This window comes from Salvia hispanica, chromosome 5 (genome assembly GCF_029641045.1).
Source record: "Salvia hispanica isolate PSC_SH4W2 chromosome 5, Shi_PSC_v1, whole genome shotgun sequence".
NCBI classification, from domain to species: Eukaryota; Viridiplantae; Streptophyta; class Magnoliopsida; order Lamiales; family Lamiaceae; genus Salvia; species Salvia hispanica.
The window spans coordinates 1190001-1205285 of NC_142696.1; the positions used below are offsets into that span (position 1 = coordinate 1190001).

Below are 15285 nucleotides of genomic sequence, written 5' to 3' on the forward strand. Positions count from 1 at the left end.
TTATAATCTACACGTATACTTTACAATTAATACAATCGAATAAAGTTGAATTTTTATAGTTGTAATGTTTTGAGAGATGATCTTGTCTAAAGTTTCACAATTAATGTCATGCCATCACGTTTCTTCTCTACCATACCTTGCTTAATAATTAATGATAAAAGGAATAAAGAAAAGAAAGAGAAATTCAACTGTTTTCTTGGACTCATTTAATTATTACAACTGGAAAAAGTTTCCACCTCATCCACAAGACGACATTTTCGGATTTTCTGTGTCTCCATTTTTTGTCACACACTGCTGCTTCCCTTAAAGTTTTGATTTTTAATGATGGGACTTTGACATATTCTTGAATTCAGCATTTTTTCAGCAAAATCACCATGGATCAAGAAAGGAATTTTCTGGGTGTAGCTTTTGTTTGCAGAGATTCAGTTCAAGATTGCTGCAGTGGAATTTGACCTTTTGCAGGAATGGATTTCAAGAAAGAGAGAATTGTTAGGTAGGTTTTGTTTTCTTACACCACATTGAGAATTTCTGTGTTGTGTTGTGTGTGAACTTTATGTAGTGTTAAGAAGTGGGCTAATTGTGAAGTCATGTTTCTAGGTTTCACAGTGAAGAAAAAAGGAATCTTGAAATGTTCTTGGAGAAAAATGAGGGTGAGAGCCTAGATAAGTCCCTCCCTATTTTCAAGAATTCTGCCCATTTAAGGAAAGTTGAAGACAAGATTCCAAAGTTTGGTAGGGCTAAGGTTTATCCAGAAGGGTCAAAGCCAGAGAAGAAAGCAGTTCTTGATCCAGGGAGTGAGATTGTGTTGAAATGGAACAGAGTTTTCTTGTTTTTCTGCATAATGGCTCTGTTTGTGGATCCCTTGTTTTTCTACTTGCCTTCTGTGGTGAATCAAGACAGTTCTTCATGTATGCATACAGACCTCAATTTGGGGATCATTGTGACATGTTTTAGGACTGTGGCAGATGTATTTTATATGTTACATGTGATTATGAAGTTTAGGATTGCTTATGTGTCTCCAAGCTCAAGGGTTTTTGGGAAAGGCGAACTTGTTATGGACCGGAATAAGATAGCCATGAGGTACTTGAAGTCGGAATTCTTCATTGATTTCATTGCAGCACTGCCGCTTCCTCAGGTTGGTTGAGTTTGCTGCTATTGGGAGTCCTTTGCAAAGCCAATTCTATTAGTATATTAGTACATGTTTATGTAGAGGTGTAGCTTAAAGAAACGCGATGATATGTGATACGAATGGCGAAATTAGGCAGTGCTGTTGGAAAGATCTTGAATGAACTTTGAAGGGCTTGAGTAATTTTGTTGAATTTGCTGTTACTGTTGTTATGATCATTGCTGTTTTGTAGGTTAATGTAGAGATTTTAGCTTAAATGAACGAGATGATCTGTGATACGAATGGTGAAATTAGGTAGTGCTGTTGAAAAAATCTTGATTGAACTTTGAAGGGCCTGAGTAGTTTTGTAGAATTTGCTTTGATTGGCAGTTCTTTGCATGTTAAAGCCATTACTGTTTAACAAGTTTATGTATAGGTTTAGCTTAAAGAAACGAGGTGATCTATGACACGAATGATGAAATTAGGCAGTGTTGAAAAGATCTTAACTGAACTTTGAAGGGCTTGAGTAGTTTTATAGAATTTTGCTTTTATCAGTAGTCCTTTGTTAAGGCCATTACTGTTTGACATGTTTATGGAGAGATTTTGCTTAAAAAATGAGATGATCTATGATACGAATAATAATGAAATAAAGATGCAGCCAACTCAGGATGCTCGTGTAGTTTTTGCTCGAACGATACTCAAGAAACTATACGAATATCTTTGTTGTCTGGTTGTAAGTTATGCTAAATGTGGTAGCAAAGCAAATGTGTTTAGACAATTGCCTTAACCTTCTCTGCTTGATGTATGAATCTTTTTAGTTGTTCGTCATGATTTTCTAAGGCTAAATTAGCTTATATATCTTTGCTTCTCGTTTCTTCAGATTGTCATATGGTCCATATTACCAGCAATCAGAAGCTCCCACTCTGATCACACCAACAACGCCCTTGTACTCATCGTTTTGCTGCAATACATCCCCCGGTTGTATCTCATCTTCCCGTTGAGTTCTGATATCATCAAAGCTAATGGACTTGTCACAAAGACCGCGTGGGCAGGCGCTGCTTACAATCTGGTGCTCTACACGTTAGCAAGCCACGTACGCCTAATTTCCTCCGAGTTGCATTCTAAATATATCTTTTTTGGCTTAAAATTATTTGATGATCATTTCCTCTTGTAGGTTCTAGGGGCTTCCTGGTACTTGCTATCGATTGAGAGACACGCGACATGTTTGAAATCTGCTTGCAGGGACGAGTTCAACAACATTGGCTGTTCGCTCAATTTCCTCGACTGTGGCACACTGACCCACAGTGATAGAGGAATATGGGTAAACAGCACACAGGTTTTCAAGAAATGCAATCCTGACGACACCACCTATTTCAACCACGGGATATTTGGGAACGCCGTTGCAAACAGCGTTGTATCGACTGGATTTATCGAGAAGTACTTCTACTGTTTATGGTGGGGCTTACAAAACTTGAGGTATGATATGACTCATGTTTATTACATTTGAGATGAAAATGAAATGTGTAAACTAGTTTGATTCATTATCACGAATTATGATGATGCCGTTGCTCTTGTTTAACTCGACAGCTCCTATGGACAGACGTTGTCTACGAGCACGTTTATTGGAGAGACTATGTTTGCCATTGTCATCGCCATCTTGGGGCTCGTTCTGTTTGCTCATTTGATTGGAAATATGCAGGTTATTCGAATCTTCGTATCATATGAACTCTCGCTTCGGATATTTGCTTCTGTGATTAAAGAGTTATAACTAACAAAACAAATTGGCCTTTTTGAAAGTTTACAAATATGACCATGAAAAAGAAGCAATGTTTTTATTATTCATATATGTCATTATCCAGACCTATTTGCAATCTATGACTGTGAGGCTTGAGGAGTGGAGGCTGAGGCGTCGAGACACCGAGGAATGGATGAGGCATCGTCAGCTCCCAGAGGCTCTGCAACAGCGCGTGAGACGCTTTATACAGTACAAATGGCTTACCACACGAGGAGTTGATGAAGAATCTATCCTCCGTGCCTTGCCAATAGATCTCCGTCGTGACATTCAACGACACCTCTGTCTAGACCTAGTTCGTCGTGTAAGATCTCCCACGATCTCTTATTCCCATAGAATCCCTCCATCCAAGTTAATTGAGATTCGAGGCATTTCTTTTCGACACGCAGAATTGATTTTTGCCAAAAAGAGGAATATGAATCGGTTAACTTGGGAAGGAGGGGATAGATTCGTATGCTCGATGTTCTTTGTGAAGTTTCACTAAGCTGAGTATGCATCGTCTTCGATTTTCAGGTCCCGTTTTTCTCCCAGATGGACGATCAGCTTCTTGACGCCATCTGTGAGCGCCTTGTCTCGTCCCTGAGCACCCAAGGCACCTACATTGTCCGTGAGGGCGATCCCGTCTCGGAGATGATCTTCATCATCCGGGGGACGCTGGAGAGCTCGACCACGAACGGAGGCCGGACAGGATTCTTCAACTCGACAACCTTGAGGCCCGGCGACTTCTGCGGCGAGGAGCTTCTCGCGTGGGCGCTGCTTCCTAGGTCCACCCTGAACTTCCCTTCCTCGACACGGACAGTGAGGGCACTCAACGAAGTCGAGGCGTTCGTGCTGAGAGCAGAGGACCTCAAGTTCGTCGCGAATCAGTTCAGACGTCTCCACAGTAAGAAACTGCAGCACACATTTAGGTACTACTCTCACCATTGGAGGACATGGGCAGCCTGCTTCATTCAGGCTGCGTGGCGTCGCTGCAAGAGGAGGATGATGGCAAAAAGCCTCAGCATTAGCGAGTCGTTCTACTTCCCTCACGACGCGCAGTCATTGGATGAACATGATGACGAGGAGGAAGAGGAAGAAGAAGAACACGAACAAGTAGCAGAGAGTTCTTCTCAGGCGAAACAGAACCTCGGTGTCACCATACTAGCATCGAGATTTGCTGCCAACACGAAGAGGGGAGCGCAGAAGGTTAGGGATTTGGAAATGCATAAGCTGCAGAAGCCCGAAGAGCCGGATTTCTCAGCCGATGCTGAGGAGGACTAGCTTAGCTCGACTCCGGAACCTGACTTGCTGTTTTTACTCTGCGTGGGACCCGGGCGAGACGAGCTGGACAGAACCGTGTTAGGTATTCTTATGAAGTCTTCTTTATACGTTGGATTGTTAGGCTACGAGTTTTGTACAGATTTCGTTGTGTATCAGTCAAATGAATCTGATATTGTTTCCTTTTTTCACTTTTAGCATATGATTCTGTCAATTTTTAAGATGAATACTCCATGTTATATGATATATACAGTTGAAAAACTTGAAAAATATGATTCTTTTTAAAAACAACAAAATAAAATGACACATCCTTGATTTCTTTTCAAAATCAGTCCCTTCATTTCACAGCTTGCAAATTGCAATGTTTCCCCATCACCCAAAAACACACTTTTCAATGTGTTTAAACCGGAAAGTCGTGTTTAGCTCATCGGGACATGCTCGTAATCCCAATTTTACATGTGAAAGTGAAACACGAGATGTAACACGAAACATCTGAGAAGGGAACTTGTGCTTTATGAATATGATTATGATTATTACAGTACAATCAAAGCCTTCAAAGATTTCTCCCTCTCTTTACACTATACTTAGCCTCTGCCATTTAGATCCTCATTCTTTTCAAAATTTGTTCTTTCACTGAATAATTTAACAAGAATCTTCATATGTCTGAAATGATTCATATAAAAAACATGCAAGCAAGGCACCTTTTTGTTGAGCCGGCTCATTTACTACGCGTCTCCACATCAGGCATCTGCTTCGGGAGCTTGGACCGCTTCTGATTGTATTTCGCTAGCGAGTACCAGACGCCGCCTGCAGTGTTGATCACAAGCCCGGTGACGTTCAAAGCATGAATCTGCACTCCTCCCAGCAGGAAAAAGCCGAGGGTCTGCTCAGAGAGGTAAGCAACCATCATCTTAGTATATTTTCAAATGTGGAGTATTATTTTCAAGAAGAAAGTGTAAATTACCGTGGAACCGACACCCTTGAGGACACCGACTATGGTAGTAGTTAAAGCAGAATTGACAATTGTACACAAGAACATAGTGTAATTCAGTGCTATACCCATCACCAGGGAAAGAACAAGGAGAACCATAAATGCGAACGAGTTACTCTGCCCATCAAAAAAGATTTGATGTCAGATTAGGTAATCTGCTGTCGGGATCCAGACGACTATGAAATACTAGCATATAACGATTTTTGGCATTGCTGCCAAAGAAAATTTGATATGGTTTAATGCTACCTTTGCAAATAGCATAACTAGAGAATTTGGGAATTCTCCGGTAGCAATGATAAGGAATAGCAGAAAGGGTAGTGACAAGACGCTGTTATAGAACATAATTTCGACTGAGGAAAGTCCATCCTCTGCACCTGACCTCTCTACCAAGACTAGGTACATTGTCTGCAGAATTTGTAGAAAGATATTATTACACAATTCCAAAATTTGTAAATAATAAAGCCAAACGCAATGCATATTATCAGTTAATGGAGAAGTACGAAGCATACTTGGAAAAAGACAGAAATAAAGGCCATGCTATATCCAACAAGATCGAAGGAAAAATCACCAAGTGCTGCTATAAGAACACCAGCAGCAGTCAGAAGCACAGAGAGAGTAACCTGAAATGATATGGAAATTGTTTGAAACTCAATTTATTAGGGAACGAATGGTGACTGTAACCAACTGTCGGCATCAAGCTAAATCTAATAAAAGAAGAAGATATAAACCTGAGTTGAAGGTCTCCCCTTTCCATAAAAGAACCCAGCTATAAGTACAGCGAGCGGTGTAAGCCTTTTAATGGCTATGTACATTGGAATATTTACGCCTTTCAGGCTTGCTAATGCAAAAGCCACATTCGCGTTGTAGAACAAGGACACCAGAAGAAGTTTTTTGGCAGTATCTACACTAAATCCTTTTGCTTTCGTGTATCCCAACGCTCTCCCAAAGTGTATAAGCAAAGTTGTCACCAATTGCTAATAATACCTCACAAAATACAACGACAAGTCAATCAATACAAAAGGTGAAAGATGGAGATAAAGAAGAGAAAGCAAAGTCATATTCAATTGCAGTATACCTGAAACATAAGGAGAGTCATCGAGTCTGAATATTGCATGAGCACTGCTTTATTGATGAAAACCATTGCCATCGAAGAAACTCCATATGATAAGGCTGCAAATAAACTGCATCCAGTATTTGCACAAGTTCATTCATAAGATACAACCTTCACAATGCTCGGATAGTTAAGCCTAAACGCTCATTTAATATGGAGGTGAACAAAACAAGTTAATCACAAAATCTTTCAAAGCTCCAAATATTTCAAACACTACATTATATTTGTACAACTGCAGCCGGCGCTATTTCAATCTCCAATATCATGCCACGAGTGAAACTAAGATGATTCACATGGATAAAATGGCAAATTGTGAACCATGTCAAGGCTCCAAATCCACACGAACGGAACTCGATAAATGAAATTTCAAGAAATTTCATACAATTAGTATACACTAAACAGTAATAATTAATATTTGCACAAGTTCATTCAAGGAATTTCATACAATTAGTATTCACTAACACGCAACTGAGATTTCTGAGGCCAAACCAATACATACAAAATATAGCAGAGGCAATGAACAGAGTAAAATATAAGCTGATTCAGACTCAAAATCTTTCCAACAATCATTCGATGCTTCCTTCTTTTATCAGCACAAAAAAGGGGAAAGAATAAAAACTAACCTCAAATACGAAGTTGAATCTGGATTGAATTCCATATCCAGAAACAATTATTAAACCTCTAAGTCGATTCAGTTCATTTACTCACCTAAAACGGAACAATTAGAACGGATCAGAATTACAATTTTGCAATCACAGCTGATTTAAGATATTCCATTTCCCACCAATGGATAATCCAAAAAAAAAATCATAATTCACCTTACCTTGAATCAAATCACGAGAAGATTGACCAAATATTCCAGATCGGGAGCTTAAATTGATGAATATAGAGATAGGGATGGGAGTTGTGAAAGCGAGAGTTTGAAGTAAAGGTGTGGGTATGTAACAGTGCGAAGTGAAGTGGTGAAAATTCGTGAAAGGGAAAAAATAAATGAGGAAATGATAAAAAAAAAAGTCGCCATGCATGTGAGCTGTAAAATATGGAGAAAAAGGAAATCAGGTGCGAGCATGGAGCTTTGGGAATTCGCATTTTTAACTATTTTGGGAAAAATTATACGCATAGTAAAAGAACTTCTTTTTTACTTTTCGACCCTTTATTAATATTCATTTTGTTACTACATGAGTAAATAAAAAGTGAGCCTGAATATATAGTCATTTTACGATTTTGGTCATAAATTTTATCTTTTTGATTTTTTGTTCATGCACATTTTAAATCGGATCACAATAGGTTCTCCGTCAATAATTCCGTTAATTTTATAACAGTCAACGGGTTTAACCCAATTTTGACCAAATTAACTTTTAATTTTGATATTTTACTCCCCTAATTAGACTAGGTCCCGGAGCTCCCGTCGGTGGAGTCGGAGGGCTCGTTTGCGATGGAGATGGAGCAAGAGACGTCGGCTTCAACAGAGCCGGGGCTAGAACCGAAGCCAAAGGGGAAGCAACCAGAGCCGACGTAGGTGCAGCCGGTGGAGGAGGGATGGCACCGGAGGCGGCGGCGAGGCGGGAGGAGGAACTGCCGGCGGAGGTGGCGGCGAGGCGGGAGGAGGAACTGCCGGCGGAGGTGACGCTGGCGGTGGTGTGCTAATCGGAGGAGGAGCGGCGACGGGAGTAGTAGCAGGTGGCGGAGAACTAACCACCGGCGGAGGCGCGGAGACTGGCGGTGGTGTTGAAACCGGAGGCGACTCCAATGCAGATGGTGTTCCTTCTCTACAAGTGCCGCATCAAGCGTATATGTAGGGATCAGACCAGTCCAGATTCACTAATTACCAAAGACCTCTTTGTTCTTGTACAAGGGAGCTCAACCAAACTCTCACCCACGCGGCTGATTTTTACAAATACAATGGAGTAAATTTAATATGGATACAAGAAATTGAAGCCTAACTATTACTCCCTCCGTCCCGGCTAAGATGACACATTGCTTAGCCGGCACGGGATTTTAGGAGTGATTGGTTAAAGTGTTTAATTGGAGAGAGAAAAGGTAGGTGTAAGTTCTAAAGTAGAGAGAGAAAGAAAGATGAATATTTTAATAAGAGTGAGAAAAAGTGGTTGAGCGTATTAATTGGAGAGAGAAAGTTTCCAAAAAAAGGAAATGTGTCATCTTAGTTGAGACAAACTAAAAAGGAAAATGTGTCATCTTAAGCGGGACGGGGGGAGTACAAGCTTCTTGACCGAAACCCTAGTTGGTTCACCCACTTGATTTGTATCCTGCACACTCAAGAAACAGTCAGTAATAACAAGAAGGATCCTCTCGGATCAAAACATAGATCACTAACTAAAAACAGAGAAAGTAATCACAAATCAAAGAATCTTGGCTCATAACCCGCCACAACCACACTGATCTATTCTACCAGAACAAGACCCAAGGGAGCACAACTGGACCGGTTAGAGTTCACCCCGCACCACCGATGCCTTTACCACACGTTCCCCTCACTCCAGATCAAGTTCCACTGAACAGTATCTCAGCACAGGCCCTTCGAGTCTCACAAACCCTAGTTCTTCAGCACACAAGCAATCGAAGAGATTGCCTTAATCCAGCACTCACAAAAGATCTACCACTCAAAGAACCGTGAGAGATCACCATGAGATGGCTGGAAGCTCATCGGAGAAGAAGAGAGAGAAGGGAGAATATGCAGAATCAAGCTTAGAGAGGGAGAGAGTTCTGAGAATAATGAGAACGGCGCATAGCCTTCTCACAATAACAAACACAGTTCTACATCCAACAGCTGCAATGCAGGATCCAGGTAAGAGGGCACGTGGCAACATCTGGTGAGAGGGGATAAGTCATTGGGCTCAGCCCAATTAATTTCATCCGGGCTTAAATAAAAGGCAGCCCAAATAATAGTCCACACCAATATCCAACAGTATGGATGAGTCGCAGAAGCTTGTTGGAGGGAATTCGCGAAGGATGAATGAGTTGGTAGTTCCTCCTCCCGCCTCACCGCCGCCTCCGGTGCCATCTCCTCCCCCACAGGTTGCACCTACGCCGGCTTCGGTTCCAGCCCCGGCTCTGTTGAAGCCGATCTCTCCTGCTCCATCTCCATCGCAAACGAGCCGTCCAGCTCCGCCGACGGGAGCTCCGGGAGCTAGTCTAATTAGGGGAGTAAAATATCAAAATTAAAAGTTAATTTGGTCAAAATTGGGCTAAACCCGTTGACCGTTATAAAATTAACAGAATTATTGACGGATGACTAATTGTGATCCGATTTGAAATGTTCAGGATAAAAAAATAAAAAAGATAAAGTTTAGAACCAAAATCGTAAATGATCGTATGTTCAAGACTAGGATTAGCCTTTACTTTTACTACATTCTTGTTTCTATCAAGTATAGATAAATGTACATACATAATGCCCTTAAAATTTAAATTACTACTTGATTGAATTTATATACTTATAAGTTAGTTTAATATGAATGAAATAATTTGGGCATGCTTTGACGCTGGTTTGAAATTAATTAAAAGAGTAATGCAGATGGATTAGTGTAATTTATGTTAAATTAACTAATGTTCATGAACTAGTATTCCTACTTTTTAACGTAAAATATCTAATGAATCTATATTTATTTCCTGTTCCAAAAAACACCGACAGTTTCAATTATAGCTTCAATTATTTATTGAAATTTATTAATAATTAATTAATGCACATAACTAGTACTTTTAATTTTTGTGGACAATCGAAAATGAGAAAACAAGACTATTGCTTGTGGAAAAACTACTTGATATATAGACTATAGTAGAGTTCTCAGCATCCAGATTAAAAAACTATCTACAAAATCTGCTATTACTAAGTGAAAGCGTTATGCAATCTGCCATTCACAACCTCGAGAACTTAGTCGTATTTGAAGCATCTGCCGTTCTCAGACAATAACCGGTGGATCCTAGGCATCTTCCCGTTCGATACAGCGCCGCCTACCTTGAAAAGATCTTTTCGTCGTTTTCCACCGAGAGCCGAGAGTGGCTTTATCAACTTCTTCTCAGAACTTAAACCAACTAATATCCCAGCTGCTTCTCTAGTTTCATCATCGCGGGGAATGAATGTATATACGTCTGGTTCTTTATTTTCTTGCTTAACAATTTTATTCCACCGTTGTCTGCCAAGAGAACCAGAAGCAGAGATTTGATTCAACGTTGGCACGGAACTTTTTACTTCGCACTTTGAAGCCTCTCGCATGTATGTGCAATTAGCAGACTTCTCCTTTTGGATGTGAATAGTAGTAAACGACGAGATGGCATGTCTTCTATGCTTCTCAAACGCGCAGTTCTTAGCAGCACTGAGATTTTGACACCGTGTTTGAGAAAGATCTTTTGTGGTATCACTTGTATTGCACCTCTTGACATCACGACCGGTGGAGGATCTAAAGAAGTCCAGTTTCAGAGGAAAATCTTCTTCTTTCGGAGAACTGTAGAAACCATGACTATCATGAAATCGAGTTGGCAACCGAGCATTACAGGGTGGTGCCATTACATCCTCTCTTGCATTTTCTGCACTTTCCACTAATAAAATTTCCACCATGCTATCAGCCTCAGATTCAGAATTGACGGGCTGTGTCGTTGACGAATCAACTGCTTGTATTTTCAAAATTTTGTTCACTCCGGTAAGTGAACCAGCAGGAAGCAAACATGACGGGCGAGCGCAAATCCTGTGAGGATCATGTGCAGATACATGAATGGATATATACAATAACAATATCCACTTGTATGCAGAAAACCGGCATGCAGCAATACTTGAGCAATACATCCATAATAGGGCAAAGCATTAGCATCAAGAGCTTGCAAACATGACTAGCCAATGCAGACCAGCAAAATTATTCAATTATATCGAAATTTGAAGCCCACAAAACTTACAGCCACTTTTGTTTCTGAGAAACAATGACATGTGTTGTGTAAAGAAAAAAGAGAGAGCATTTGCGGAGGTAACAATTCTAAAGCACTAAATACCTGCTGTATAAGAGCATATAGGCTTCCTGCGAAAGCACCTCATCCAAGCTCACGGAAGAAACCTGATAAGGATACAAAGATTACGAACAATGCAAGCAAAAAATAAGTGTAAACATGTCCGGTAATTTACTGGTATTACTATAATGTTATGTGAACAACGATCATTATGGCCATTGAACATTACTAGATCAACTAGCTTTTAGTAATAATACAAACTTTAGCAGGCTCTTTTAAAAACTAAAAAGATTAACACTAACATAATCTTTTGAGAAAATCACTGCCTCAATTAGGGTTCAATACATATTTATAATTTATTCATCGCCACTCTTTCATACTAACTACACTAGGATATCATAATTTAGTGTTGCCCACTCTCATTAACTAACATAAAATAAAATTCAACAAGCAATGGAGAGACTGAAATATGATGAGATTCAGTAAAATACATAACTGTACATGACAACAAAATACTTCATGTGTTCAAGTCGAAGGTTGTATGATGCATGTATACACTGAGAAAAGACGGCGTTAGTACCTTATCATCATCAATCTTGTACCAATACCCACCAAAATCCTTAACATAGCAGATGTAATGGCCAAATGTATGGTGTATTTCTACATGGACAATTACAGCATATAGCTTGTAAATATCATTCCCATCTTCCGATTCATTCATGTAAGAACGAAGATCCAGCTTCTCTGGGAAGGTAACCCTCTTGTTAAGTTTCTGATCAAAACAATTAATACACTCTGTTATGAAAGAAAGGGAACGGAGTTGCCAAAACAAATCTCCAAAATTCACTGTAGACAAATATTTGAGGAAAACTTTGATTAGACATTGGGGTTTGGAAACTCAAAGGGCATAGAGGTGCAGACCTGAAATCTTTTCAAGGCAATTGTAAGAATGTTGGGTGCCTGCCGAATAGATAGGTACTTCCGTGCCTTGACATAAGCATTGCAACTGCACAGACAACTCATATGATTGATCAAAGAAGTATAAAATAATAAAAATCCTTTATACGTAGCAAATGTAATGGCAAAAGAGCAGTGTTATTGAATCTATCTCGATTTTCCACAGTAGTACAATTGAATCTATCTTTGCATTAGCGGAAATAGTAGTGCAATTGAATCTAGATAAATGTACAAATGCTGAAGGAACACGTACCTATCACATTTGTACATATTATCTCCATGTAGCCACTCTTTGGCAGTGAATTGATCCAAACAGTCCTCCAAAGACTCAGCACCCCAATGAACTTCAACAGTTAAATCCATCATGTGATCAAATCGGTTGGATATTTTATTGCACTTGTTGCATATAACCTGAAGGGAAAAATGAAAAATAAACAAGATGGAGAGTTGCAAATGCGGGATATAGCTAAAAGAATATTATAGCCAAATAACTATCACAGTGCTACTCGTACTACTACTAAATTTCAACCTAATGTACAGTATTTGACAACAATCATCCATATGTAAACACTCCAGATATGTAATATCTCACTAATACAGGATTGAGCTGGGTATGCTTTATCTATGCAATGCAAACTACACAGCTGGACATAACGATTGAACGTGCAGGCTACCTGAGACCGAAGGCAACCTCCGAATATATGTTGAACAAAGCTAGTCTCATGATATCTGGGATGAGCAGTCTTTTCTCCCCCAAATTCATCGAGGAAAACAGATTGCATTTTATCAATTGCAAACCTGGCAATACAAATTCCATTGAAATCAGTAATTGTATACTAGAAAAGTAAAATCACATCGCAAATATGTCCCTGAAATTGTATATCAGGTGAAAACAAAAGGTCCATAAAAAACAAAAAATAATAAATACTGTAATAATGACCTCATGAACTCATGGGCATCCTCCTGCTGTCCACGCTCAAGATTACCACCAATACTATTCAATCTTGAAAGAATATGTATGGGAATGAATGCGGTATGACACCAGCTAGCACTTTCCACATGAGTTTGAAGATCACAGAGGAAGCACCATTTATCCATCCGACCTGGCAGCAGAAAGAGTGGCAGATAGTACAACAATATATACGGAAGTACAAATATGAGTTATAGAATTCTGTATGATGGACTCAACCAGGGTGATATGATCAAGTCAATTACGTACATTTTAGCTTGTGTCCTTTCTCCAAAAAGTAGGCAGCAAGTGGACGAGTGTATGTAAGACACTGAAGAACCACATTAGCAAAGCAGCTGCAGAGAAGCAAGACAGATTAAACAGGCTGACATACTGCAGATGAACAAGAAATGAAGTGCGGAATAAAAACTTCACTTGCCTGTTTCCGCCATTTATTAGTCCACAAGGAGGATAACCTGGTTTCTCCCAATTGAAAAGTTGTATGAATTCCTCATATGGGAACAAGATCTGAAAATCAAGGACAAAGCAATGTTAGAATCATAACTCACTGTCACTGGTAATTAGTTGGTAAAATAGAATTCGAGTACCTCGTTTGACTGCTTGTTAATCTCTGAACTTCGAGCTCCAGAAAGTTGTGAAACCTCCCTTCCTGTCAATGCAGATGGCAATTCTGTACTAGCACACTTTTTCCCGCACTCATTGTGAGGACATCGACAATTTGAAGAGCTGTAAATTCAAATGCATAGTGAATGATAGCCATGTAGTAGGAGCTTTACTAGGAAGTAGAAAGCCACTGATGCATCTTGCCTATTAAAATTGTTGAGTTATGGGAAGATGAGAACACTTATGACAGGATAAAACATGCAAGTGTGCGCACATTCTGATATGTTGACTTGATACTCTCCAAGTCACTTAGTCCAAGAGGTTTCACATTTATTAGCACACTAATTGAACTCAACAAGCAATAAATAAAAATGAGAAACCATATTTAAAGAGTAAAAGAGAAGTGAACTGCAAATTTTAACGATAATTGAAAGCATTGACCGCAACCAGTTAGAAGGACTGAAATATGACCATAGACCAACCATTAGCCTGGATAGGTTTGACTTATCCAAATCAAACCATGACCTCCTCCACATTATTAACTCCCCATACTATATTATTACTATTGTTTATCACTAGATCAACAATTGGGGTGTCACCACATCTATCATCAACTCATATACTGTAAAAGAGGACGAGTCAGTGTTATTATTTAATCCTACCACACTAATACATGGATCCCGACATAAGTATTTAATGCATAACGTGCATAGGAGATACGTCCTAGACGATGAAGAACAGCTCAATCACAATTTGTAACAATCTCTTATTTCATTCCGATCACTTGTCCTAGCTTACATTTTCCAACAGATTCTACTACTTAGAAAGGAAAATTCAAGTAGCAGTGGATGCCGGATGTAATCGAAAGAACACAATCTCATCACATTAATCCACAAATCAGCTCTACATCTTACGCAAATCATAACTAAGCACCAACGCAGGTGCTGATAACCTAAAACGATTAACCTAAGCACAAACAACTGAATCGGAAAGTAGCTCCAAATTAACTGCATAATGAGATTCTATAATAAATTGAATTGCGCATAAATGAGTAACCACGTGCTATACCAGGAGCAATCGAAAGCATTTGCGCCTGCGCCAACTTCCGCCTCCGTCTCTCCATCACCGCAATCCGGTGAAAATCCTATACTGGAGGCGGCTGCCAAAACCATAGACGAAGTGCTCCGAACAAGATCGAAAAACCCTACCACCATCGCCGTCGCTGCGTGAGTTGCAGGGTTTTCCGTTTGTGAAGAAATTTTATGAAGTTTCCTTTATATATGTGTGTAAATTGGCGGTTAATTCAGCAGCAATTGGATTTCCGATTCCTCGTAGAATTTCTTCAGCTATAAGAATTAGAAAAACATAAAAATATTATAATATGATATTTAATGTTGATTTAAACAATTGATGGATTGGGCTCTGAATGTGAGCTCACTTTGAAACAATAACAACATAAAGCCCAAATAATTTGGGCTTTTGATAATAGTATATCTTTTATTTTTTCATTAATCTAATGTGAATCTACATATTTTTAGATTATTTTTTA

General features: G+C 39.5%; 3 protein-coding genes across 3 annotated transcripts; 1 reads left to right on the plus strand and 2 right to left on the minus strand.

The window, feature by feature from the left end:
- The first annotated feature begins 204 nt into the window (after positions 1-204).
- LOC125188677 (putative cyclic nucleotide-gated ion channel 14) lies at positions 205-4375 on the plus strand. The gene is made up of 7 exons (XM_048085674.2): positions 205-493; positions 598-1135; positions 1986-2198; positions 2280-2581; positions 2693-2804; positions 2965-3201; positions 3411-4375. Exons 1-7 carry the CDS (start codon positions 465-467, stop codon positions 4155-4157), a joined length of 2178 nt encoding a protein of 725 aa, XP_047941631.1. The 5' UTR covers positions 205-464; the 3' UTR covers positions 4158-4375.
- Positions 4376-4645: 270 nt separating this feature from the next.
- On the minus strand, positions 4646-7239 carry UTR7 (UDP-N-acetylglucosamine (UAA) transporter family). Its single transcript, XM_048085675.2, has 8 exons — positions 7080-7239; positions 6880-6964; positions 6221-6326; positions 5874-6119; positions 5655-5765; positions 5392-5550; positions 5119-5262; positions 4646-5037 (listed from the first exon to the last, which is right to left on the minus strand). Exons 2-8 carry the CDS (start codon positions 6912-6914, stop codon positions 4873-4875), a joined length of 966 nt encoding a protein of 321 aa, XP_047941632.1. The 5' UTR covers positions 6915-6964; positions 7080-7239; the 3' UTR covers positions 4646-4872.
- A 2755-nt stretch (positions 7240-9994) lies between these two features.
- Positions 9995-15070, minus strand: LOC125186265 (ubiquitin carboxyl-terminal hydrolase 18-like). Its single transcript, XM_048082620.2, has 11 exons — positions 14805-15070; positions 13721-13859; positions 13552-13640; positions 13383-13468; positions 13104-13266; positions 12838-12961; positions 12417-12574; positions 12128-12212; positions 11787-11978; positions 11252-11313; positions 9995-10953 (listed from the first exon to the last, which is right to left on the minus strand). The coding sequence occupies exons 1-11, from the start codon at positions 14948-14950 to the stop codon at positions 10143-10145; spliced, it is 2055 nt and encodes a 684-aa protein (XP_047938577.1). The 5' UTR covers positions 14951-15070; the 3' UTR covers positions 9995-10142.
- Positions 15071-15285: the final 215 nt, after the last annotated feature.

Coding starts and splice junctions, on each gene's coding strand:
- LOC125188677 (XM_048085674.2), top strand. CDS start 465: ATGGATTTCAAGAAAGAGAGAATTGTTAG. Junction 1,136..1,985: donor CAGCACTGCCGCTTCCTCAG/GTTGGTTGAGTT, acceptor TCGTTTCTTCAG/ATTGTCATATGGTCCATATT. Junction 3,202..3,410: donor GTCTAGACCTAGTTCGTCGT/GTAAGATCTCCC, acceptor TTCGATTTTCAG/GTCCCGTTTTTCTCCCAGAT.
- UTR7 (XM_048085675.2), bottom strand. CDS start 6,914: ATGGAATTCAATCCAGATTCAACTTCGTATTTGAG. Junction 6,120..6,220: donor TGACTCTCCTTATGTTTCAG/GTATACTGCAAT, acceptor AGGTATTATTAG/CAATTGGTGACAACTTTGCT. Junction 5,263..5,391: donor TAGTTATGCTATTTGCAAAG/GTAGCATTAAAC, acceptor TTTGATGGGCAG/AGTAACTCGTTCGCATTTAT.
- LOC125186265 (XM_048082620.2), bottom strand. CDS start 14,950: ATGGTGGTAGGGTTTTTCGATCTTGTTCGGAGCACTTCGTCTATGGTT. Junction 13,469..13,551: donor CTAATAAATGGCGGAAACAG/GCAAGTGAAGTT, acceptor GCTTCTCTGCAG/CTGCTTTGCTAATGTGGTTC. Junction 11,979..12,127: donor TTGCCTTGAAAAGATTTCAG/GTCTGCACCTCT, acceptor TGTTTTGATCAG/AAACTTAACAAGAGGGTTAC.